Source organism: Perca flavescens, chromosome 24, assembly GCF_004354835.1.
Source record: "Perca flavescens isolate YP-PL-M2 chromosome 24, PFLA_1.0, whole genome shotgun sequence".
Lineage (NCBI taxonomy): Eukaryota > Metazoa > Chordata > Actinopteri > Perciformes > Percidae > Perca > Perca flavescens.
Window position 1 is genome coordinate 14,586,660 of NC_041354.1, and position 26,331 is coordinate 14,612,990.

At 39.9% G+C, this 26,331-nt stretch overlaps 1 protein-coding gene and 1 non-coding gene across 3 annotated transcripts in view; both read right to left on the minus strand.

Annotated features, from left to right (window-relative positions):
• Positions 1-3,469: 3,469 nt before the first annotated feature.
• Positions 3,470-3,542, minus strand: trnar-ccg (transfer RNA arginine (anticodon CCG)). Its single transcript has one exon. It is a non-coding gene; the product is annotated as a tRNA-Arg (tRNA).
• A 2,871-nt stretch (positions 3,543-6,413) lies between these two features.
• The window catches only part of sonb (SON DNA and RNA binding protein b), a 37,961-nt gene continuing 18,043 nt past the window's right edge, over positions 6,414-26,331 (minus strand). Inside the window, exons 9-20 of one of the 2 annotated variants that reach the window (XM_028572381.1) lie at positions 25,300-25,452; positions 24,180-24,352; positions 23,885-24,019; positions 22,717-22,803; positions 22,184-22,402; positions 21,552-21,662; positions 18,809-18,925; positions 17,546-17,693; positions 14,936-15,004; positions 11,257-11,372; positions 9,753-9,854; positions 6,414-8,082 (exon numbers count right to left, since the gene is read on the minus strand). In XM_028572381.1, coding sequence (XP_028428182.1) covers positions 8,005-8,082; positions 9,753-9,854; positions 11,257-11,372; positions 14,936-15,004; positions 17,546-17,693; positions 18,809-18,925; positions 21,552-21,662; positions 22,184-22,402; positions 22,717-22,803; positions 23,885-24,019; positions 24,180-24,352; positions 25,300-25,452 — 1,508 coding nt within the window. In that variant the 3' untranslated portion in view covers positions 6,414-8,004. Of the gene's footprint in view, positions 8,083-9,752; positions 9,855-11,256; positions 11,373-14,453; positions 14,573-14,935; positions 15,005-17,545; positions 17,694-18,808; positions 18,926-21,551; positions 21,663-22,183; positions 22,403-22,716; positions 22,804-23,884; positions 24,020-24,179; positions 24,353-25,299; positions 25,453-26,331 lie in introns of those variants that run through there. The other variant, XM_028572382.1, reaches the window with a different exon arrangement.

The following is a 26,331-nucleotide window of genomic DNA, read 5'->3' on the forward strand; positions in this document are numbered from 1 at the left end:
GCCTGGTAGAGAGCTATGCAAAAACAATAAATTAGTACATTTGTCAACAATTATAGCAAATATCATCTTGCTCCTGACAGCCGTTGCTGTCCATTATAAAACATATGGGTATATGTGTCCAAACCTCAGTTTGTCCCAGGTCTCCTGGCCAAACTTCTCTATCACCAGAGACTGGAGGCAGCTGTTTATGAACCCGTACTGCAAAGAACACACACACACACACACACACACACACACACACACACACACACACACACACACACACACACACACACACACACACACACACACACACTTTGTCTGGTTACCCAATGTTCAAATTAAATTAAATGTCACAATAAATCAATTCAATAAGCATGTAACAGCACTGTAATCTAAACAATATATATATATATATATATATATATATATATATATATATATATATATATATATATATATATGCACCCCAATTTTTTTTTTTTTTTATTGAAATTTTAGCAGTTCAAGTCCAATGAATAGCTTGAAATGGTACAAAGGTAAGTGGTGAACTGCCTAATACAGTGGCCGGAAACGCCCTGCAACTTCAGAAAACACAGGCAAATAGATATGAAAAAAGAAAAAAAGATATATTTCCAGCTGCTCCCTCTAGAGGTCTGGAGAACTTCCGTTGTGGAATCTGGATGCAGCGTTTTTTTATTGCATTTGTTTTCGGGGTTTGTGTGCTTTTCTTTTTGCATCGTTTTTTATTCGCATCACGTTTATGTATTTGGTTGTGTTGTGTGTATTTGCATCGCGTTTGCTGAATGCTGCGCATGTGTTGTCAAATTAATGAAGTTGTTTTTCTTTTTGCATCGCTTCTTTTTTCGGGGTTTGCTTTTCTTTTGCATCGTTTTTTTTTTTTGCAGCGTTTGTATATTTGGTTGTGTTGTGTGTATATGCAGCGCGTTTGCGGAATGCTGCACGTGTTGTCAAATTAATGAAGTTGTTTTCTTAATTTGCTTGTGTTTTGTCTATTTGCCTGTTTTCTGAAGTTGCAGGGCGTTTGCCCCTGTCGGCCACCGTACCCTGAGGTTAAAAAAAAAAAGTAAGGTTACCCAAAACTGAAAAATAATGTACATTTCAGTATTTTACAAAAAGGCCTTTTTCAGGGAACAAGAAATGGGTAAAAAATGTAAAGCTGTTCTGCAGCAATGGAGGTTGATCAAGCTTTGAAAGTTGGAGCTACCAATTCCCATGGGTGTTCCAACTTGTCAGGATTACTTACAACCCCCTCTGTGTATAAAAGTATTGTTGGAACACACTGTGGTACCGTACCCTCGTGAGCATTATTTGAACAGTGTTGTACTGCAGAAAGTGTGTTGCCATAAAAATGGCGGGGAAAAGGCAATTAACAATGGAAGAAAGACAGACCATCATAACACTTAAGAATGTTGGTATTTCCTACAGAGAAATTGCGAAGAAAGTCAAGGTGTCAGTGAGTAGAGTATTCTTCACCATCAAAAGGCACTTAGAAACTGGGGGAAACTCTGACAGGAAGAGGTCTGGCAGACCCAAAGCCACAACAGAATCAGAAGACAAGTTTCTGAGAGTCAACAGCTTACGTGATAGGCGGCTCACAGGACAACAGCTTCAAGCACAGCTTAATAGTGGTCGTAATAAGAAGTCTCAGTCTCAACTGTAGAGAGAAGACTTTGAGCTGCAGGTTTGATCATTACGCAGGATTTTTGTACGCCGTCGAGTAGGTGAAAGGATGGTTCCTCAGTGTGTGACATCAACTGTCAAACATGGAGGAGGAAGCGTGATGGTCTGGGGCTGTTTTGCTGGATCCAGGGTCGGTGATTTGTACAGAGTGAAAGGCACCCTGAACCAAAACGGCTACCACAGCATTTTGCAGCGTCATGCGGTACCCTCTGGTATGCGCCTAGTTGGTCAGGGGTTCATCCTACAGCAAGATAATGACCTAAAACATAAGTCCAAGCTATGCCAGAACTACCAAAGCAAAAAAAGAACGAGATGGTGAGCTTAAAAACATGGAGTGGCCAGCACAGTCACCAGACTTAAACCCCATTGAGCTGGTTTGGGATGAACTGGACAGAAAAGTGAAAGCAAAGCAACCTACAAGTGCCACACATTTATGGGAACTTCTGCAACAGAGTTGGGAAGAACTTTCTGAAGAGTATTTGATTTCCATTTTAGTAAGAATGCCACGAGTGTGTTCAGCTGTTATATCTGCCAAAGGGGGCTACTTTGATGAGTCAAAAATTTAGAATACATTTTGGTTTATAAATTGTTTCCATTATTTATTTTTTAACTTAAATTGTTCATTTTTTTCATTTATGTAAAGGTTGCACACTGGGGTGTGACGAATAAGCGACTAATAATTGGCTGCAAATATCTTGCATAGAAATTATTCATACCAACAGTAGTCTGGGTCAACGGAAGTACATTTCCAGGATAATTGCCTGACATGTCCCTAACCTTCCTGTGCTGCTGTTCTCAAACCTTGTTCAAAATACTGAGTGAATCTGGTCTGGTAAACAGTTACGCAGTGTAGATTGTATATAGGGCTTTTATTGTGAAAGGTAAGATAGGAAGTGTCTCTGGTAAACGCTGCCTTTGTCAAGGTTGAAAGTAGTAATAAAGTTTGTCCTCTATACCAGTGGTTCCCAACCTTTTTTCCTTGGCGCCCCCCCTACTCATGTCTAAGAAAAGCTGAGCCCCCCCCGAAACCGAAGTTGAGGTAACTCTCGAGATAGAGCCTTACTTTCTTTGTTGATACAGAGGAGCTATCAGCACTGTTACGTTTCTCCGCCATGTTTCATTCATAAAATAGTGATGCCGTGGTGGCAGGAAAAACGAGGATACAACAAAATAGATTGTTTTCATACAGACTTTTGTATACATTATATATTCTAGTGTATTATCATAATTTGTTTAACATGTGCAAATATTTTTTTTTTACCTCAACCTCAAACCACATAAAGACTTGCGCCCCCCCTGTGATCTTTGCCGCGCCCCCTGGGGGTGCCCGGACCCCAGGTTGGGAACCACTGCTCTATACAGCCTGCTGTTGTTGCATTATGATCCTCATCATACATTAACAACACGACATGAATGGCTGATGTCTTTGTGCGGAATCTTCAACAATGTACCTTGTTCCGGAAAATAAAATCGTGGCAATATCGCAGCGTAAAATTGGCGTTCTGTGTCAAAGTACTCATGACAAAAACAACAAAAAACACATTGACATGTGAATTAATCGCACGCAAAGACCATTAAAACATATTTTGACGGTAACGGTACTGAAAGGATAAAATTATGTTGCTGCCTATACGCTGTTATGTGATAAGACTGTGATTGCACATGTTCAATGTTTATCTCCCTCACATGTATAGCCTGCTGGGTAGATAATATGTCATTCAGGAGGATTACCATTAACTGGCTCTTGCAAATATATATATTTATTAATTACAAATATGATGCTTCTTGACCCAGGTGGGACTTGAACCCACAATCCCCAGCTCCGGAGGCTGATGCCTTATCCATTAGGCCACTGGGCCTTGCAAACCTCTAAGCGTATTATCAATCAATAAGATCACATGTTTGTAGCATCGCTGTAAGGACCAGGAGCAAAAGACTGTACTTTGCATGAGCTCACAAAAACAGCCCTGCATTTTGTAGCTGATTCAAGAGGGTTTTTGAATACTCTATTTAGCTTAAGAAGTGAATAATTTTCTCAAGATATAAAGGAACATTTAATCTTTCAGTTTATCAGAAACATTCACATTCAGAGTCACCAAATTTGGATTGTTTTGACTAGACAGGAAGGTATGAATAATTTTGATCTTAAAAGTACATCTAGCTGTAATACAAATATAGTTAAAAGTACAGTATTTGCCTCTTGAATGTAGTGGAGTAGAAGTATAATCTAGCATCACAGGGGGCATACTCAAGTAAAGTACATATACCTCAAATGTGTACGTAAGTACAGTACTTGAGTAATGTACTCAATAACATTCCACCAGAAAATGAACAGTGGTACTGACTGCACAACTAGAACACTGATGTTCTGGGCGGTTCTGACACATTATCATGGTACACTGTATATGTACGGGGGGACAGATATCTAGTCTCATTCCCACACAAACCTATGGAGAGGTAAGACACACAAAATACACAAAATATAACAAATAAATAAGTAAAATGAGTATTTCACATTTTGTATTGTTGCAACAACCACTAAGGGAAAATGTGTAACTGCATAACATTGGGAGTGGTTGGCTCTAATTGGATTATTTTTTTGCTAATCTCTGTTTTTACTGAATGTCTGCACTGTAACAGAAATGTTTCCTATAGTGCCTAGCTATGTATGGCTAAAGATTTCCACAGACCTAAAACCTTTTGTGGATTGAAATGTCCGGTTTTGCTGTTCTAAAAACGTTTGTGCCATTTCCAATACTGCCGATTTAGTTAAGTCTTGGTTCTCTCACTGAAGAAAAAATAACTTAAAAACACCAAATGAGGTGGTTAGACCACAAATGTAGGCATGTTAAAGGCACCAACTAGCAGTGAACTGGGACACTTTCTTTGGAACCCTTTTTCTCAATATTCACAGTTCATTGATGTACATTGACAGTTCAATATGATGTGTCTTGCTTAATGTTTGGAGCACAAATACAATATTGTGATGTCTTTAGAATGCTAGGAATTTCTTTCCAACAGTATTGAAGCTCAAAATGTGTTTTGGAGTGAATTTTGACAGAAAATGTTCACTAATATAAGTCACAAATGGTAAAAAAAAGTGTTCACATTTTTGTTTACTATTGCTTTGGGAAATTTAATTGAATAAATTACATTTTTTGTAAGGCAACCTCACTTTTTCATTGCTTAATTATAACATATAGCCTACTCTCACCAGCTTGTCAAAACAATGTTATTTACTGCTTTTTATAAAGAAATACAATAAAAATTATGCAGAAATGAGTTCAGCCTTTTGGCCCGGCCCTCCACAATATTTTCTGTTTCTCATGTGGCCCCATGGAAAAAAGAATTGCCCAGCCCTGAACTAAGAGCTAATAGCACAAATTTGATACCAAATAGAAGTGGCTGAGATTTCGAACATGGTTGACAAGTATGGCTGTGTCTGATTTTACGATTCCTTGTGCTCCAGCTACTTTTAGTGGAGAGAATATGTTATCAATTTATATTTGAACCCCCACGCATAAAAATCAACAAAACAAAAAATGATTGCATTCCTTTGCCTCTATTAAAACCTAAATAAATACAATCCAAACACATTTGATTGCACAATCCACAGTTATTTGCAATGTTACATCTTTCACACACCGCAACAATGGTTGTTATTCGGGTTCCCCACCAGACAAAGTCTTTAATCTGTTAAAATATGAAGACATACTCACCATGTCTGCGTTTGATGTTATCCCATTGAGCTATTTGCCCACAATGGTGCATATGTTGAATGTACTAAATACTACGCCCTCTCTCTCTCTCTCTCTCTCTCTCTCGCTCTCTCTCTTTGTTTAAGCCAAGCGGCAATCTCCGGGGCTGAAAAATGAAGCCAATACGGAAGTGACAAAGAAGCCTAAAATGACCACTTTGGGCTGTCTCCAAAAGCAAGGCAATCCACATGGACCCACATATTAAAATGTCCAACTTTACAGCTGAAATAAACACGTTTACAGCCTGGTACAAAAAAAGAGTTTCACCCGTTTCAATTAAGCTAAGGATTAAAGTTATGCATAATTAAGAGGCATGGCCGCTTTGAGTGACAAATGGGTGCCCAAAGCGTCGAGCTAGGTGGGCTTGTTTCAGCAACCTAGGCACGTTCAATCTCAAAACCGTTTGGTGCAATTTCCGGGTCGAACGAAATGGCGTGAATGGGTGCGCAACAAGCGTTGAGGTATGTTTTCTCTCGTTGGGTGGGAGCGTTAGAGATGTCACCCAATCAGGTGTTACATTTTCTCGGGGCTGAACGTGCCCCAAGCTTCGAGATGAGCCAGGCCTGTGCAGAAGCGATCACCGGCGACGCGTGCCGGTTAGATTTGTGTCCAACTTGATCCCGATTTGGGCACGTGGGCAGCAAGCAGGCTCGCCAAAGCAGAAAAGACGATAGTCAGCCTTCAACATCCTCTTTCGTTACTTCTCCAAGCACACCCCTTCTAAACAGATTTCTGCAGTTCAAAAAAACTCAGAATTGTAGTTGAGAAAGTCAGTTATAAAGGCCCCCGTATTAAAAAAAAAAATGTCGGGTTTAAATCGGGCTCGGGCTCATGATTACAGTTAATTTGTCGGTGCACGGGCTAGGGTAGGGCCCGGCTAGATTTTCTGGGCCCGATCTAAGCTCTTCTACCAGGGTACCCCAAGAGATGAATTTTCTTTATAGGAACTTAGAAAGATGATTCTGGCAAAACCTTTTATTCACCTATACTTATGTCATAAACAGGAGAGAAAACAATTTAGATCAGACTTGGAAAATGGATCGTCACAATTTCTTTTCTCATTTGCCTCTCCGGGCTTCCGTACATAATACTTCTCAGGCTCAGTTTTTTGTTGGCTTTGGTCTATTCATTAGATTTTTTCAACAATAAGAAACATATAGAGCTGTATCACTTATACTTCAAAGAGCATCTACAGTAGAGATCGTAGCTTGGTCAGAAACACGTTTGACAGATTAGGAATATTCTCCCCACCTGCCTTACATACAGTATGCTCAGAATAAAACAGATTTTTATAGTCACTAGTCATGTTTTATCCATTCGTGATAGTACACTTCTTCACAAAATTAAAAGGTCAATCTTGAAGTTTTTTTGTTTTTTTTAACTGCCCATGGGTAAAACATTTTGTGTGGGAATCAGTTTTTATCAGAATACAAGAGTAAATTACGACTTTACACAATCAGGGGACTGGGTGTCAGCACTTGCCAACCACAGCAGATACCAGGCTTCAATGCTCAGCCTTAGTGCTCATACTGAGAAGCTCTAAAACATCTGGCAGTGTTTACAGATGGGAAGATGGTGAGAGATGGTGTCATTGCATTATGGACTCCTGCTGGTTGATTAGGGTACTCGTCTTGTGGGAATAATCCCAAATGCGTTTTCAACTCCCAGTGAATCGCTTCACTGGCGAGTGAAAAGAAGCAGGGGACACAACTCGTCTGTGTACTGGAGGGCTGAAATGGAGGTCAGAACCCCGCTAAGTCGTATAAACGATGACACTGATAAGAAGCTTAAATCACATTAAACACAGGCCTTTTTTGCCAAAAACACATTTTGGCTTCCTCTACTACATAACATAAATATAATCTTTATTCAGTTTACACATTTTTAGAGAGTTAGTTCCATAAAATTTAAAAGCCTCTTGGATGAGAATTTTTTTTTTCTTCTAAGAATGAGGCCAGGCCACAAATGTAATATCAGGACCAACAGAAAAGTTAACCAACAGGACACAGGCATTTACAGATACATTGTTCATTTTTTCCAATGTCAGTGACCAACAAAAAATCCATTGCTATGAAACTTGTGTCTGTTCTAGGGTTACACTAAAAGTATTGGTCAGCTAATATATATCAGGCTGAAATGCTACTATATCATACATACATACATATATACATACATACATGCCATCCACTTTTAATATGATGGAGACTCTTTCGCAATCCTAAAAACACGGCAAAAAAAGGATTTGCCACTCTGTCAGGAACGTAGTTTAAAAGAAAATGTGACATTGAAGGGTATAAATTCAGCCACAGGTGGCTTCGACACAAAGATACTCAGTGTCATCTGAAGCCAAGACTGGTCTTCATGGTTCTCACTGTCCTGTGCCTAGAGTATTTGTTCCATCCTTAGTATACTGTTATAAATAAGTGAGCAGAGTGGAAATGATGGACCGGTTATTTAGCGGGACTCAAAAATCCCTTCCTGTCAATGTCCCACGACTGAAGAGAGAATATAGTCCAACAGTTGAACTATGTCGAATGTGTCAGTCCCTCTATTGTGTGGGTGTCTATGTAGAAAACAGGGGGCCAGTAGACGCCGCAGTGAAGACAGGGCCAGTGTAGAGTCCTGGTCCATCAACAGGAACCTAGGGACAAAATGAAGGACATTTGAATACAAGCGGGCATTGGATTTCATGATCAGCACATGAAAACATTGATAAAATGTACACCGAGATTTGAAATGATAAGTAACACAACATCTGGTTTAGTAAAGCCATTGGGACGTAGTAACCCGGTTCTGGATTAATCTGAGTGGTCATGCAGCACAAATAATCTAATCCTTCAATAATAAAATTAGACCTATAATAGGACTATAGACATAGAAGAGGCCGACGCGGTTGTCAATTTTCCCGTCCAGCGGCCACGTCGTTTAAAGAGCAAATGGACCTGCGCTCATCTGTGCGCCCCTTTACAGGGAGGTGTGTTCAGGTGAATTCTTGGCGTGTTGCTATCTTGAGGCAGCGGGAAGTGATCGCGCCATTGACCAATAAAAACCTGGTCAATAACGCAGCATTTCACTGTTTTTTTTTTTTTTTTTTTTTTTTTTTAACGCCTGCTTCACCTCGTTGGGTTTTGGTGTCATAGTGCTCCTTGCCACATACGATCTGTCAGTTGATCCATCGGTTTCTTCTCCCGAAAATCTCTTCTTCCTAGCAAATCCGCCATCACAAAAGCAATGCGCCAAGGTGCCCTTCACGCTGTGCGCTTTGATCGTTAAAAGGGGGCCCTTAGAGCTTTTTAAGAATGAAAAAATGTCGCGGTTAATCGGCATCTGTCGTTACTTGTACAGATTGACCAGGTAGTGTACAGGGATTGCAGGCGAAACAACACACTCTCTGACATTCCTGATGACTGGTAATGCTAGCTTGGAAATAAGAAATCCAGGACGGAATGTTTGTTGACCTAAAAGTGACACCATTATTCTACGTACAGTATAATGGGAAATAAAAGTCTACAGCTGCTGTTTCCAAAGTGAATGCTGTGGCACTCTGGGTTGCCTTTAAGGACAGGTAAAGGGTGCCGCAAGATTTGTTCATTTCATTGCCTATTTATTGTGCATTTCGAAAAATGTTTCACGATATTACAAAACAGTAGAGATAAGCAATATCAAACCATTGTATTGAGAATTAAGCATGTTATGCAGTTATGCCAGAGCTAATGACGTGACACCTCACGGCTCCTGGTTGTCATAGTCTCGCAAGACGCTTTTGTGGCGTGTGTTTTTGGCGTTTGCAGCGGTCAGAAAAACAGATTTTTCACTGTAAATAGACATTAAGAAAAATACTGACTGTATAGCAGACACTTTACCATGTTCACCATCTTGGCTAATGAGCATTAAACATAGTACGGCTGAGGCTGATGGGAATGTCATTAGCTTTGTAGGTATTTGGTAATTTACCAATGTATGGGACAAACTGATATTTTGGTGGTGAAGTTATTACAATTCATCTTGAGGGGGGACATGATGATGTCGGAACTGAATTCCATGACAATCCATTGATAAGACCTCAACTTTGATCCATCTTAAAGCTCAGTCTTGTTAGATGGCGATGTTTTAATGACATTTGAGCAGTATTTAAGATACATTTACGCACAAACAGTGTGTATTTTCTGTATTTATATTAAAATGCTTGCGCTTGGAAATAACTGCATGGGGAATATCCAAACAGAGACAATACAGGTAAAATGAAGTAAAACTAAATATATTCTGACTATGGAACTTGCCAACTGCTTGGATTATTGTTTTCAGTATTACCTCTCCCAGAGCCTGCAGTGCAACGGTAGCTGCCATGGCCTTGGCATGTTTCTTATTGGGACTAGCTGTCTGGGGTTGGTAGTCCACGCCATTCACTGTGACCTGGAGACAACAAAACATATGGATCGATGATCAAATGTCAGAATTTGACCATCAGAAGCAATAAATAAAAACACTAACACTCATTCAATTGTATCGACTAATCAATTAGTTGATTTAATCGACAGATCTGTAAATCTGAGTTTCTCCGCAAAGAGTCATGCAAAAGCACCACTTTAATTCTTGTGTTTGCCAGAGATGTGCTCGTACGTTTCTTGGAAATAAGTCATTCAGCGTGAAAAAAGCATAAAACATGACTAATCGACTAAAGTAATCTGAGTTGACTAAGACCAAAACGACCAATTAATCGACTAATCGACTAAGAGGGAGCAGCCCTATTTTTTTCATGTACATTTTTGCCCTGATCTAAACCTGATCATGTGGACTAGTTAATAATGGCCTGGATTACACATTTGCACCATTCAGAAAATGTACTGGAAATACAGAAAACATATCACACCTGCAAATTAAACATGGCCATGGTTTGTAACTCCAAAGTCAAGTAGTCCGATCTGTCGCTGCTGACTCATTTTGCTATAGTGAGGATAGTGTTGGGAGTATCTGACAAACTGAACTAATGCTCTAATCATTACACAGATAGAAGGTTATACAATACAGGTGTTGGTCTTCTTGCTCTTAGTACGTCTTACAATTTATATTTACACTCTATTTTAAGATTAAGCTCTTGACAAGAAAAGAAAAACGATCACAAATGTCAAAGTAGCAGACTTTTTTGTCTGTCAGTTGTTCGGTCCGCCACTTGGGTCCAGACTGAAATATCTCAACAAATATGGAATGCATTTCCATTAAATTACAGACACACGTGGTGCTGAAAGGGCGATTTCTGACGACATTGGTGATCATCTAAATGATTCGCTAGCGACATATTGCAACATCTAAAACATGAACTGGGACATGTGGTACAGACATTCATGGCTTCCAGACAATGAATTCTCCTGAATGTTCCTCTAGCGCCACAATGAGGTTGACATTTGTGGTTCCGAGTGAAATTTCTTTACATTGTATTGCCACGAAATTGACTTTTCCGGTAGTGCCACTATCAGGTCAAAATTTCAATTGTCCAATACTTGGGTTTATGACCAATTAGCTTTAAAAAATATTCACATCAGCTTCAGCTTAACTTTGTGTTTAGCGCTAATTAGCCAAATAACCAAACAGGTTAAACATGGGAAACAAGATACCTGCTCAGCGTCAGTATGTTAGTATTTAGTTCAAAGCATCGCTGTGCATGGCTGTCAGATGACGATGAAATGGACACAGAATTTCTTTAAATCTGATGTCGCAGAATGCAGAATAACAGTGGGGACAAACCTCAAAAGGTCCAACATGGAACTGGCTAATGAAAAAGGAGTAAAGCTGACACACAGAATCCAAAATGACCCACCTTGAAGAGGAAATTCTTCCGGTGGTCGGGACCACTGTGATGCACCATGACAAAGTCTGGCTGCATGATCCGTCTCTTGTTACACAGCTCAATGAGAGCAGACACTGGGTGCTTCCCTGTGCACAGATGAAAGGGCAGAATAAGATGACGGGGCACACAAATATCCTACGGAGATATCCTGAAGAAGTTGAATTAATAGAATATCCATACACTTCATTTAACATTCACGTTGATCAAGGCTAACAATCAAAATAGTCCGTATAACCTTGTGTCACTGGCTAATTATTACATTAACATCACAATTTAGAAGACTGCAATTTTCAAATAGCAAGAGCCACGGATTAACATAACTTGCTGCTGAATTTGAATTTTAACAGATATGATGATAGCTGTATTTACTCTCTAGGCTTGTTTTCTGTGCCCTTTATGCCCCTTTATTCAAAGATGGTTTCATGAAACAAACCGCCTTGTGAGATTTTGAGGTTTAAATAAATGAGGACAGGGCTGTGTCTATTTTGCTGTCCATAAGAGTGGCATGTCTTTTTTTCTTTGCCAGAGTAGCTTAGCTTAGTAGGCTGGTGAACATTTACTAACCCTACAGATTACTGGTTCCGGTAATACAGCAGTATTGCTGTGGTGACAGTTAAAGGGTAAGTACCGTTTTTTTTTTTTTTTTTTTCAACCTAGACCCTATTTTGGTGGGAACAACAATCTCTGACATTAGTCCAGTATTAAGCAAGATCGCTGCAGTCGGCAGCGGCAAAACAAGCTGCAATGTAAGTTAATAGATCAATTGTGCAGCATACTTTCACAAAAGTGCTCGTTTGGCCCCTGACAGGCTCAGATTAATATTCTAAGTGTCTGACAACATTACGTAAAGGATTTCTAAGGAGTTCGACCTCTCTGTTAACGAGTAAGATCCGTTTTTTTAAACATAACATCCGTGAAATCGCGTTCGCTAAACCCACCAGACTCCATGTAAATAAACAGTAATTTTAGCATCGTAAGATACACTTCATTCAAAGTCGACAGAAACAAAATAAAACTATGAAAAGCCATATTGGGTCGTCTTTTCACTTTACCAACCAACACAACTCTAGGTTTTGTTGAAATAAACACATAGTTTACCAATTTACATGTGAAAATATGTTTGCTCTATACACACTAAAAGTATTGCTTTTTTAAATGGAGTCTGGTAGGTTTAACGCTAGCTACTTCAGAGCTGTTTCTGGTTAAACAGAAAGGTCTCAAAGAGGTTTTAAAGGTCTATCTCTGAAGGGATCCTTTCCATAATGTTGTCGGACACTTAGAATATTAATCTGAGCCGGTCAGTGGCAAAACGAGCACTTTTGTGAAGGTAAATACAAGCTGGACAATTGCCCTATTAACTTACATGGTAGCTTGTTTCGCCGCTGCCGACTGCAGCGATCTCGCTTAATATTGGAACATTGTCAAAGATTGTTGTTCCCATCAGTCTCTTAGACACAAACAATCACAAGAAAGCACATGTGAGCAGACCAGATGCAGTTTCTCTGTCAGTAGACGGGGGAACAGAGAAACACCATGAAAGTATTGGGCCTATACAGTAAACTTACACATCACGGTCATCACATTTGTGTTATGATCATAGACTGTATAAAAGAAGTGGACAGATGTGGCCTCAAGGTCGAAAAAAAGTCAATGCTAAAGTGCCTTAAATCTATGGATTTAGTCTAATTGTATGATCAGATTTTGTAATCATTCCCCTCAAAACCTTGCTGTCACACTCAAATAGCCACTGCTTGCGCTTGGGTACACTGTGCTTCTGCTCAAACTTTCTGCTTGGACTCAGATATGTTGTTGCTTGGACAGATTTCCGGCTCTCAGCTACGGCCCTTCTCCTCGCACTCTGGCTGCTTCTGTGCGCCCGCGTACCTTCTTCTCTTGGATCACTCCTGCGCTCTCAGATTTTTCTTTTTGTGATACAGCCCTGTCAAAATTCCCCGACCAATAGAACGCCAGGTGTAGAGTTGACCAATTAAACAATCCTTTGTACATATATTTTAATCGTTTGACAGCACTAATATTATGCAGTTAGTTTTGATCTAGCTTTAGTCAACAAAAACTAAGGACATTTAAGTCTAGTTTCCGTCACTCTCATTTCAGTCATGCATTGTTGTCCTCTAATTATTTCAAGGCAGCGGTTGCCATCTTTGTTCTGCACAGGTACCATCTGTTTCACGTGTCGTGCTCATCTCTGGCGAGGTTAGTGGAAAAGGCACTGTGTACTTGTCACACAGTGTCCATGTCACTCTGCTCTGCAGTAATCCAACAGACTGACTCTCTTCAGTCGATCCAGTCATCATTATAAACTCTGGCTGTTGGAACAAGAACCTCTCTTTCGTTCCTGCTCACCTAGCAGCACAGCAGCTACCCGCTCCACGGCAGAGCGGTGAATCATTCAGAAGCCGATTTGCTCACTTGTTCACTAATTAAATACTGTTCAGCTGTTTACGGTGTAGCGTGAGAGGAGAGGACATGCTGTGATATTTCCTTAGCGAACATCTAGAGGAAGATTTAGATAATTGACTAGTAATTGATAGAGATGCACTGATTACAACTTTCTAGGCCGATTCCAATTTTGTACGAGTTAGGCCAGCCGATACCGATTTTAGCCGATTCCAATTTCATTTTTTCTAACCACTTTACAGCCCACACAAATATTTATTCACTATCTTTTCTTTAATAGAACATTTTGCACAGAACATAGAAAATTTTTTGAACAGATCACTATAAAATGATATATTACTATATAAATTACTCCTGGTGTGGGAAATTCACACACATCTAAAATGCAATGTTAGAACCATTTCCTTCTTTTCACATCCAATATCCAACTAAAAAAAATTTGATTTTGGTTTTGGTGTCATCCCTCCAAACCCTAGTTTTTCCTTGCATGCGTTGCATATTGCAAACGTGTTATCTTCTGCACACAGTCGGAAGAATTTCCAAACAGCTGACATGTTGCAGGTTAATTCACGAGGTTCCCTACATGGGCGAGAATAGCGGCGAGCACGTGACAACCGGCCGGTCTATCGGTGGATCTCTAGTAATTGACATCAATCCTTTCTCATTCCTTCCAAGAGCAACACGAAAGATGGCCGACTGAAAGTAACATTAACGTTACATCCACAGCACTTGATGTTGCGTTAGCTGACCTTGTTGTTGGCGTGCTGCCTGCATGATTTCGTGGTTTGTCTCAGCTGTTTTGTGGCTGCTTCTTGCCTTATTCTCAGTGGATTGTGGATTAATTTAGTCCTTACATTTCTTCCAAGACCTGGCAATGTCAGATAACAAATGAGAGACATTTCAGCAGTGGAGGGAACTGTTTTACTAATCAGGAGCTACAGTGTGATTCCACAGATGCCTGCAGATGTCGTTAAATTAGACCTTGCATTAAAACGAGTTAATTTGTTCATCTTTCATATTATCGTTTAGTTTGTATTAGTTTACGGAAACTGCAATACATTTTGTCAGTTCTCAAAGGCTTTTCCTGATCCAACTTGATTCCAATGTCAGGAAATGGAGAAAAAAATGGAGTGTAGTCTGAGGCTAAAGGTTACAGCTAAATCATTTTTGCAGAACAATTTGTTTGTTTTCACTGTACATGCTGTGACTGTGTTTGCTGTGCATTGTTTACCCATTAGATCCTTGGTTACCACCAGTCCTCCTGTCTGCTTCTGTGGCTTCTCTCCTTCAGCAACTAGTCCTGAAACACAGAAATCATCATCACCGTCACCACCATCTAGGAATACACATTTTAAGCAATTCCTTTAATAGACAGATCTGCCGCCACGTAATCAGCTTAATCACTAATAATTTATGAAATACGTTGGGATGTTTTTCCATTCGAAAACCGTTTTAACCACTGACATGACCTATGTTTGAGGCAAAATCATAGTAGGCTACATTGGGAGTTAAAAGCCCCTCGTTAACCGAGCAGCTGTTTTTGTTCGAGATGTTAGTTTAGCATTCGCATAAGCCTTAGGTAGCTAAACCGCACCTCAACACCGCTGCAACTTTTTTCTTCCTCAAAGGGCAGGAGGTGCGTTTGTTTTACAGTTCAGTCGGCCTTTTTCCGGCGGTTACTAAAAAAAGTAAGAGGCCTCATCTGGCAGCGTAGCGCGTCAGCATACTACAGCAAATCTACACAGCATTTTGTGACACGTCCCCTATCCTGCATTATGGATTCATATATTTTTGAATGGGTTACATTAACAGTGATTAACAGATAATCGATTAATCATAAACATCCCTACCCCCACCACCATTGGCATTAGTGCCAATGTTCTCATCGTCATCGATACTGAGGGTAGTACTGTGAACCAGTACTGACACAGCTGCACACCATGCACGCTGCTATCGGCTGAGGGTTACGCACCAACGTGGGGCCAAAAGGCTCTTTGTTACTGCCCAGAAACGTCCCGCACACAGAAAAATAAATGAATAAAAGAGAAAACCTAGGTAGAGGGCAGGGTCTTTCTCAAATACAGACACCACCACGCACTTATAGCCGGTCATAAGTGAGGATTGACAGGGATTACTTTTGTATTAGTCTATAGGTTGTTTTTTGAGGAAAGCATTGCATGTTATACCTTGAATGAGGCCAAGTCTCTTTACAATGGCAATGCCCACCACCAACATGTATTCTAAGCAGATTAAACTATAGCATTTCAAGTTCAACTGAAAGGCTCTTCCGAAGCTAATTTCCATTGCCAGCACTCAAAACCCAGAACGCATACTTGTGCTCCACCTTTCTCTTTTTCCGAACAGCCACTGGGGTAAGTGATGATGAGGCACTGGGACAGGTCTGGATGAGCTATGACAGCCAATAATCCCTAATTTTGAGGAGCTATGTGTCTGTTCCCTCAAATTAGACCAGTTTGCCTTCACTATCCATTCCCTGTAAAGCTCTACGCAGAGCTTTCGCTGTAGCCTACATAAGTGGACTGAAGTTTATACTTGTGCGTTAGTTTCTGCGTCCATCTCTTTAAGAGAATAGCAGGTCCGGCAAGTGTGTGCGCGTGGGGAGTGTGTGTAGAGCGAGTGAGAGAGCAGGGATCCAGACTGCGACCAAATGGTCGCATTTTGCGACCAAAATTTGAAAGTGTGCGACTGAATTTTACATCCAGTCGCACATGTGCGACCAGTAAATTTGCTCTCGGTACCCGAGAGTGCGTAAGCGCAAGCTCATCTGTCCTCTCTGAAAATTGACAGAGAGCAGAGCTCTGACACAATCATACACTCACGCAGAGCTGCAGACGATGCAAACTACGTGGGCGTTGCGGTTTTGTTGAAGTCACAGTGAGTCACGATGCCGATAAAGTGGTTTCAAGTGTGGTTACAGTTTTTCATAACGTCAGGCAGACAGCGTTAATATGATATTAATGGCGAGCCAAAAGCGGTCGCGGTGCTGTTGACATTACACTTCCTCGGAGACGAGCAGGCACAACAGTGGTTTCTATGGCCTGGTGACTGACTTTATTTCTACAGCACCTTTCAGCAACAAGGCAATTCAAAGTGCTTTACATGGAACATTAGAGAGCAATTAAAAACGATCATGATGAAAATAAAACAGGCTATAAAAAGTTTTTCTGACTGTCATGACAGCGATGGGGCTGTCAGTTTACCTTCTATGTTGCATCTTCAAAAGTGACACTGAATTTGAAACAGCACATTGTAATTTCTGCATCTAATACAGTGGAAATTTGTAGAAAAATGAATATTTGGTTAGCATGTTGATTTACGGTGTGTGCCCCTACATTTTCTGGTTGTGCCCCTATAATTTTCAGTTGGGGGCCTCTGTGCTCCTAGTGAAAAAAGTTAGCCTGGAGCCCTGGAGAGTTACAGGGATTAGCTTCGGAGCGAGTACTGACTCTAGAGGCGTAGACGGAGAAAAACATTGTCTCCCCTTGTGCTTTATGACCACGGTCGGAAATCTGTAGAGGGAAGAGTTAACCCTCTCCTTGACTTCATGTGGTTATGGAGAAGGAGAACCCGGGAATGAGTAGGAGGTGATGCAGCACTACCAAGCCACGGCCGAGCGGATCATTCACATTTGTTGCGGTCTACGTCACCGCGAAGTGTAGTAACATTTTTTTTGAGAGGTGCCTAGGGTCCATAGGTCCACGTACCTACGTACGTACTCACGGCGTAGATTTAACGCAGAAGCATAAATTGGCCTTAAAGCATACATTGTCAAGGCTAGCTATCACTAGGCTGTTGGGTTCAGTGTTCTGTGGCTTCAGACCTTTGCGATCGACCTTGAAGTCAATTATGATTGGCTCCACGGTGCCCTCGCGGTTCCTCCCTAGGCCCTCTCCTGTCTTCCAGCCCATCTTTCTCATCAGGAACTCCCCGACACCCCCTGATACTGGAGCCGCCCTGAGGAACTGGTCCTAATTGAGACATAAACAGACACAGTGAGACAGAAGGAAAGAGGAAGAAAGAAAGAAAACAGATTATCAGTGGGAGGTGATCAGTCAGTCATGATATTGAGGTGGCATAAGGACCACTTATGCGTTGGTGGGGAAACAGGAGGAAAAAGCCACAACGGTTTTGTTGGCAAGTTCAGTCAAACACAAAATACTGTTGGTACCTACTTAACACCTCCTCTCCACCCCCTCCTCACCCTGACAACAGAGACGAGGACCCTAACTCTAACTCTGAGAGGCAAGTGGGAAAAAAATTATACATTATGTGTCTGAATTATACTTTTCAGTATAATGTATCTCTGATACAATAGTCATTATTGAAGAAAAGGGCAGTTTAGGGGCAGTGATCTGATTGCCACAGTCTAGTGTGGTCCAGGCTGTGTCTAATCTGGTTAGGTGTGGTCTAATATTTTTTTAGTGGGGTGTGATTTGTGATTGTCGCAAACTTGTGAGGTAGGTATACAGAAGCCCTGAGACTGCGTCAATGTTTTGGTTCATTTTGTAAAAAAAATACATAAATATAGTTTAAATGAAATCTCAAGAACCGGTAAAAATTAAACACCATGATATGGTTTAAATTGTGTACTATTGTGTAATCCGTAGTACATCGTTTCAAGTGTAAATTGTTAAATAAATAAATAAATAAGTTATTTCGGATGTGTACATTTAAGACTGCAGTTTCTCTACATTTCTGCCAAAGTTCTTGTTCATTGCATCTCAGGGTGTGAAAAAACAATTTCATGTGTGTTTTATCAAGAAAATTCATCAAATTGATGAAGACGACTTATAGTTCCTTGATAAAAAAGATAATTTGGTACCTGGAAATCTTAACATATTTTCAGATTGAGCCAAAGTTGTCAAAATATCCTATAATTAATGCTGACAAGAGTGGTTACTTAAAATAAAGTGACATAACAGTGGTATAGCAGCAGACATGCGCAGAAACCTCAATATGTCAAAAGATGCAGGTCTGTTTTTACTTCTAAAGGAGGTGTACAAGTCTATGCTCATCTTTTGGAACATCCGTCTCAATGATTTTGTATTCTTCCTTGTGTATGTTGTATTTGTGTGCATCTTACCTTCTTCAACCATGCTTGTGGTCCGCTGGTAGAAAGCTCCTCCGAGCTGAGGACCTGGGCTCCAGTCGAACCAGTGAAAAGACCAGGAACAGTATTGGATTGGGCCCACGCATCCACCTATCAAATTTCCAGTCACATTTCCAGTAGATCAGACAGTCGTAGATCCAATAGTCTCATTAAGTAGACAGTCTGGAAACATTTAGCAATGAAGTGCTGTACATACAATTAGTGCATACTACTCCTCCCACTGGGGTGCATCGACAGAGCAAATGTTTGGTTTTGAGTTTTTCTAAATTAAATTTTCAGTCCGCACTTTCAGCCAGTGATTGATATTAGAGAGGCTTTCAAGGCTGATTCCGATTTCCAATATTCTTTGAGTTAGACCAGCCAATACCGATTTTAGCCGAGTATTTATTTTCTATCTTTTCTTTAACAAAACATTTTGCACAGAACATAGAACATTTTTTGAACAGATAATGGATCACTATAAAGTAGAACTATATAAATTACTCCTGGTGTGGGAAATTCACACACATCTAAAGTGCAATGTTAGAACCATTTCCTTCTTTTCACATCCAATATCCAACTAAAAAAATGTGATTCTGTATGAAATCATACAGACTACTACACTACCCACAATCCTACGCATAACAGCGACGTCTCTGATTGGTGGAGCTTGCGGTTACATTTAATGGAAATGTTTACCGCACCTAAGAACCGGCGAACGGCTAGTGAGCGGCTACCATTGAACAATATATGATTGTTTTATGTACACAGTCTTGTACTTTAGCATTTTTTGCTGTTTTTAAAATGTTTTTTGTTCACGATTCATCTTGTAGCTGCGTGGCTGGGTTCCAGGCTTAAAACTCTTTATATAAGCATTTTCTAAAACGATGGATGAACGGTCGATGGAGATATTGAATAGGAAAAATCATTTCTGGAACCAGAGCTGCTCAAAAACTGCAATGCACATTAAATAGTTGCTGATGTATCTTTATGTGAGAACTTTTGATTTTGTTTTATACAGTGCATATTTTAATGGAGACACGGAGGGCCAGATGTACGTACATTTGCGAATGTAGCGTTATCAGCGCCACGGCTAAACTGCAGAAAGGTCACGCTGTGATACTTCAGCTTACGTCGTATTTACCAAACCTGCAGTTAATCGTGTAATCAGCGCCTTTCTCCGCCCACTATACCGTAAAGTGCGCTGTAGCAAAGCATTTAGTACTTGAGTACGGAGTTTAGACTGTGATATTCCCACTGCTGATGCTATGACTGTTTGAAATGACCCTGATGCCACTATTTGTAATGTAGCGAGGAGTTTAACAACTGCTAAAATGGAATGTGAATGCTGACTCGGAGATTCAATGTCATCTTTGATTTCTTCCAGTAACTGTAATATTGCGTGGCTGCTTAATCTGTAACGCTTAATGATTCTGTGTTCACTCAACTGGAAAAGTGTGATCCTCTTTGCAGCTCATCTCCTTGGCCTACGTCTTCATCTTGCTCAGATTACTGTTGCCATTTCACCAGGAGGCATATGCGAGGAAACCCGCTTGCTTTTAAGAGGCAGAGAATTTTCACCGAAAATAGAGGCGCGCTTTCTCGGGCTGATTTTGTACTTCTTCCCCTCCCATCTTTTTATGGGAAACTCCCCCTTTCCCCTTCACCCTCCCGTGAATGCATATGCATTACAGGGAAAAGCGCAATTTGCCATTTTTAGTTGCCGCGACAGGCAGTCTGCGCTTTTACCTCAGCGCGGCCTGTTTGTACATACCTCGCCATGCTTTTACGCGCACGAAAAATACGCCTGAAGTGGGCGCAAAAGCGTTAGTACATCTGGCCCTGAGTGAAACATACTGTACATTTTGACTGCACTGTTGGAGCTGTCTGTGTGTCTGTCTTTTTCTTGTCTGTGTATTTTGTCATTATCACATGTATTGTGTTATGAAGTGATGCCATTGTGTTTGTTTAGTCGCTGTCTTACGATGTCCTATTTTGCATTTTTTTACGATGTATTGTAATGTGTATGATGTACATTCATTATTACATTATCCAAGTGTAAAGAGAGTTGTAAGGACCTTAGGAAGAATAATGAGAATCCTAAATAAACAAACCAAAAAATCCAGCTGTAAATATGTAACAATATATACGGTTTTTCAAAGGGGTACTTGTTAAAGTCCGAAACCCAATACCACAACTTGCTGCTAGTGTTCATAATACATAGCCATATTCATTCTGCTCTTATGACACTGCAATATATTTATTGTCCTGCCTATGCACCACCTGTCTATACTTGTATATCGCATTGCACTTTTCTGCTTTTTTTGCACTTCTGGTTGGACGCAAACTGCATTTCGCTGTCTTTGTACTATGCACAATGACAATAAAGTTGAATCTAATCTAATCTATAATATGTAACTATATGCACAATGTGGTGCCAATAGGTTTACCACTTTGGTCAAGACTGCAATATGTCCAAAACTGGAAAGGATTGCCATGAAAAGTTATGCAGACATTCAAGTTCCCCACAAGATGAGCTGGCCACCAGACTGGTTAAACAACACACGCTAGTAATAGGGGACTCCATTACCCCCAATGTTAGATCAGCATTGCCGGCCACTGTTTACGGTCTACCCAGGGTTGTAGACTCTTAGTTGGGTTGATGTATTCATTATCTATATATTTCATTTTCTAAGTGTCTGTACTAATAATAATTCTTAAAATATGTGTACTATACCTGCTCTTGTGCCCGGCTAAGCATGCAGATGGCGTTGACATCATAGGGGTTCTCAGCCAAACGCCTCTGAGCTTTGATTCTCTCAGTTACAGCCTGAGAAATATCTACTGGCTGCAGAGAGGGAGCGAGAGAAAGACAGAGAGAACAGAGGTGAGAAAAAAAAAAACAGTAGTGAGGGTAGAGAAAGAGAGAGAGGGGGAAGAGAGCTTTATTTAAAAATTTCAAAAGGCAAAAAGTCAATTAGTCAGGTATTTGTCGCCGCACTCAGGTTTACAAGCAAAGACCGGAGAAAACAATGTTTTTAAATCAGTTACCTTTGTGAATTGTTTTATACTGTCTTATGACTTATCTTATAACTGGATGTGTACATGATGTCATGCGTAAAGTGGAGATATTGATGCTTACTGAAACACACATTTTTGTTATTTACAGTAGTTATGGAGTGTTGTGTCATTCTCATGCGTTTATCTATATTTTCATAACATAAGCGCTAGGAGCCAGCCAAACAGCTTTCAAAACAATGCGACCATGATGATGCATGATGATGTGAGGTTTTTTTGACTGTACATAAATACATACATACATGCATACGGTATTACATAGAATATAGACGGTATACTTCCACTTCTCACCTGCAGTAGTGGGTCAGGAAAAACGCTGTCATTATCTAGCACACAAACGGGCTGTTCGACAACCTCCGTTAACCCTGGTGCTGTCTTCGTTTCACCTGATGATGAGGTAGCTGTCGCTATGGGAACAGTGGTCCCGGCTTTCCTGGAGGCAGCTGCAGCTTTGTCTGATGTTTTGTCGACCGGAACCCATTCTCCGTAGGCCCCCAGTGCCTCGCCCTCCTGGACAGTATAACACATTACATTACCACACACTCATTAAGAAATAGAAATAGCTACATAGATGCCCCTTTGTAAACAGTGAATTCATTGCTTGTAATTTGGAATATAGTAACTGGTTGACCAAGAGGACAGCTTTTCTGCCTTCAATTGATTTGTTTTAGTGAGAAAGTAATTTGTAGTTATTTGGCCTTTAGTTACCTGTAGTGGCCATTTATAGCACTGCAGTACTGTAAACACCTGCCTCCTATCTACAGCAGGAAATTGACTTTTAAACACTGTTACAAGATCCAAATCTAATGCACATCTATTCAGACCTTCTTACGATGTTGGGATCCTGAAGACACAGGAAACTCCTTGGCCATGCCTGCGTCGCTACGCACTGCTGGCCGCACTGTGGTGTTCTGGAGCGAGAAGAGGATATAGTGTTAATTATTTTTGCTTCAATCCAATGAATTGCACTGACTGGCTGACAGGTGTGTTCAAAATCATGTCAGGACACCTCAAAGAGAGGCACTACATCATGGTGCATGGTATAATTACACTGCGGGAAATCATAGCAAATAAACTTTAGCCTTACTTTACATTGCGATTTCACTCACTGGTGAAAGTTACCTGACCATAAGTCAAACTACCACACACAACTTGAAAAAAATGGATTACTATTTGTTTACAGTTTTTCTGACATTGGAACCTTTTGCTCAGGTGGACACATACTATCCCTTAACCCATATGATGGAAAATAACCTAATTTGAATTCCATTTGTTGCAACATTTTAAACATCAACATGTAGTGCTAAATTTGAACCAAATTTACAGAAACCTGGCAAAAGAAAATGCGTGTTTTTCATCCACTACCCTACCAGTATGCAAATTTGGGAAGTTGAGTGCATCAAGATAAACAGTCATGTGCCATAAAACCTTTGCAGAAGAAGTCAAACTCAAAATGTGGTGGAAATGTTGAAATGTTTATGTATTTTTCATGTAATTATTGTGAAATTCCCTTTAAGGGGAATCTAACAATTGTGCAAAGATGACTGTGTTCAACACAAATAATTGCAATCAGGCAATGTATGACTACTAAATCTCAAGCAATAATGGGGCAGGACATCTTTACATGACCTCCAATTAACAATTTCATCTCAACAAAAAGGGATTAAAGTCAGTGCAATATGTTTTGGAACTTAATGGTAGGAATGGGAGTAATGTTAAGACAGAGTACAATTTTAATTGCAAAAGGGGAAAAATAGGGGTAATAATAGGGTAATATATTCAAAATAATATGAGGTATTATTATAGATCATGTTTCCATTATTATGAAATAACAGGTAATTTCCTTGTTATCTCTCAGTCATCATTTAAAGTGCTAACCCATAAACTTCAATGTATTATTGGTGGGGTTTACCACACATTCACAAGGGAGGAAACTCTATTTCACAGCAATGTATCATATAAGACACAGTGTAGCTTGTGTGTGGATGTTACGTTGATGCTGAAGCTGATGGCTTTTTGCTCTCGAAGAGCTGATCCTCCAAAAGGCTTCCCATCATCCTCTTCGTCTGAAACATGAGGCATTGCCACCGGCAGTTCTCCTTTACTGTCCACAATCATCTTGCATTTCTACAAAGACACACGCACGTTAGTTACAGAGGAGAAATTTGAGAATTGGTTTCAAATTCATTACCATTGCAAAGTTGATTTAATTGTACATTTGATATCTTTTGAGTGCAGTCAAAGTCCAGCAAATAATAAAAAGGTTTGCACTGCTATGTACCCTTACATCAGTAAACTCCTTAATGCTGATGCTGTTGGCCTGCTTCGCTACTTTCCTCTTCACTTCCTCCAAAGCAGCAGTGTTGGGTTGCGTTGAGACAGGAGGGGGCTTGTTGGTGATGGAGGGCAACGGGAGCAATGACGACATGCCCATGTTGGACAATGCCGCTGTCATGGTGGCTGGAAGGAAAATAAAGAGACGGAGAAAGAGAACAAGAAAGGAGCCAATGAAAAACAATTACAGTAGCTAATTCAAGTTAGATTCAAGCTTGTCAATCGTTCCTCTCAGAAGCTGACCTATATATACACATTTAAAATAGCCAATTTGAACTTTACAAATTCTCCAAATGCTTAATCCCTAGGCTATGATGGCAAGATGACACAAACAAGTACAAAAAAAACCTGCCTAGGCATGTCTCACCCCTCCGACAAATGACTCTCAGGGTGCCTTCCCACCTACCTCGTTTGACTTTCCAGTTTGATCCGAACCAAAATTACCAGTGTCTCTGAATAAATGCTGCAGCTCCTCCAAAAGAGCGGCAGTAGCACGGGGAGAGCAGGAGTCAGTTGGAAAAAAACTCGCCAAAATTTCGACACCAGAGAGAGGATCATAGGAGAGGATACGAGAGGACTGGAAAGCCTGTCTACGAACCAATCACTATATATATATATATATATATATATATATATATATATATATATATATATATATATATATATATATATATATATAAAACATAACATCTATATTCTATTCTATGTTGAATAGGCCTATGCATAGTCAAGCCAAATTGGAAAGATTTTCCACCCCATTAGATTAAGGAGGCTAGTTAATTATTAGTAATAGTGACAATTGGTAACACCTCTCAATGTAGCAGTTACAGAATAACAACAACCACAAACTACAGCCTTCAAAATGACCATAACGTTGAATAAACACCTCTCTAAAATAGTTTTAACAATAATTGAACATCATAACCTTTTTTAAGGTTAGAATGATCTTAATCATCATTAAATTAGCCTTAACAGAGTACTGTAGTGATGAAATGACTGGATAGATGGATGAGACATTGATAGATCAGTCATTTTATAAAAAAAAAAAATGCAGATAAGAGTCAAATTTGTACCGGCTGTCATACTGGCCATAGCAGCATTCATGGCCATACTGGGCAGAGACATGGGAAGCACTGTGGACCTCAGGCTGGCAGGGATGGGCATTCCTGCTTTGGCACACATAGCAGCAGCATTGGCTTTGGCAATTTCTAACAACTGGTCCTTATCTGGGGAAAAAAGAATAAACATAAATACAATAAAGGAATCAATTAACTAAACGGATGCGTTGATGCAATACCGGTTTTCACCGAGTTTACGTACAGTGTGATGCTTCAAACTAATTTAAATATCGGTTCACAAACCACTTTAACTATTTTTAAACTATATACCTGGTGTTCTTGTATTTTTGGAACATTTAGCAACTGTTGCAGACATGCATGACTAGATAACGATTCTACAAAAGGTAACTCAGATTTTACTTTAAAAAATAAAAATAAAATGAGATAATGTTATTTAAGAGATTGTGGATTATCACCAAGCCTGAGTGGCTAAAATGTAACAAAAAGTGGAAATTAAATTGGCTTACAGTTTTTGAATTGTTTAAAAAAAAAAATACTTTTAACAACTTTCCTAAATTCTTAACACGGTTAGCACAACATCCATCTGTCTATGCTATACAATGAACACGTCTTGTTGCTTTGACACAAAATGCATACAGTTAACACAAATTTAAAATGCTTGAACTTCTTTTACACTCAAGCTCAACCAAGACCAAGACAATGGATTTTTTTTTACTGCCATATTTACCAATGCTTTTATACTGTATGTCAGAACAGATAACATCATGTTCTAAAGTCAATGTCAATGTAGATGAACACAAAGAAAGTAAGAAGTTTCTCCAATTCCATCAGATGGTAGTGCTTTGTATGACATTGTGCTATGACTGACTGGATGCTCCGGTCGGAAGAGAACATGTGTTAGGGTTTCGGAAGAATTATTTGATTTTGAGACATGTTTGCATTGTTTTGGTAGACATAGCGTATTGCGTTTGTGTATTATTGTATTTTGAAAATTAGTGTTGGAGTTTAGTTTACAATGAGTGATTT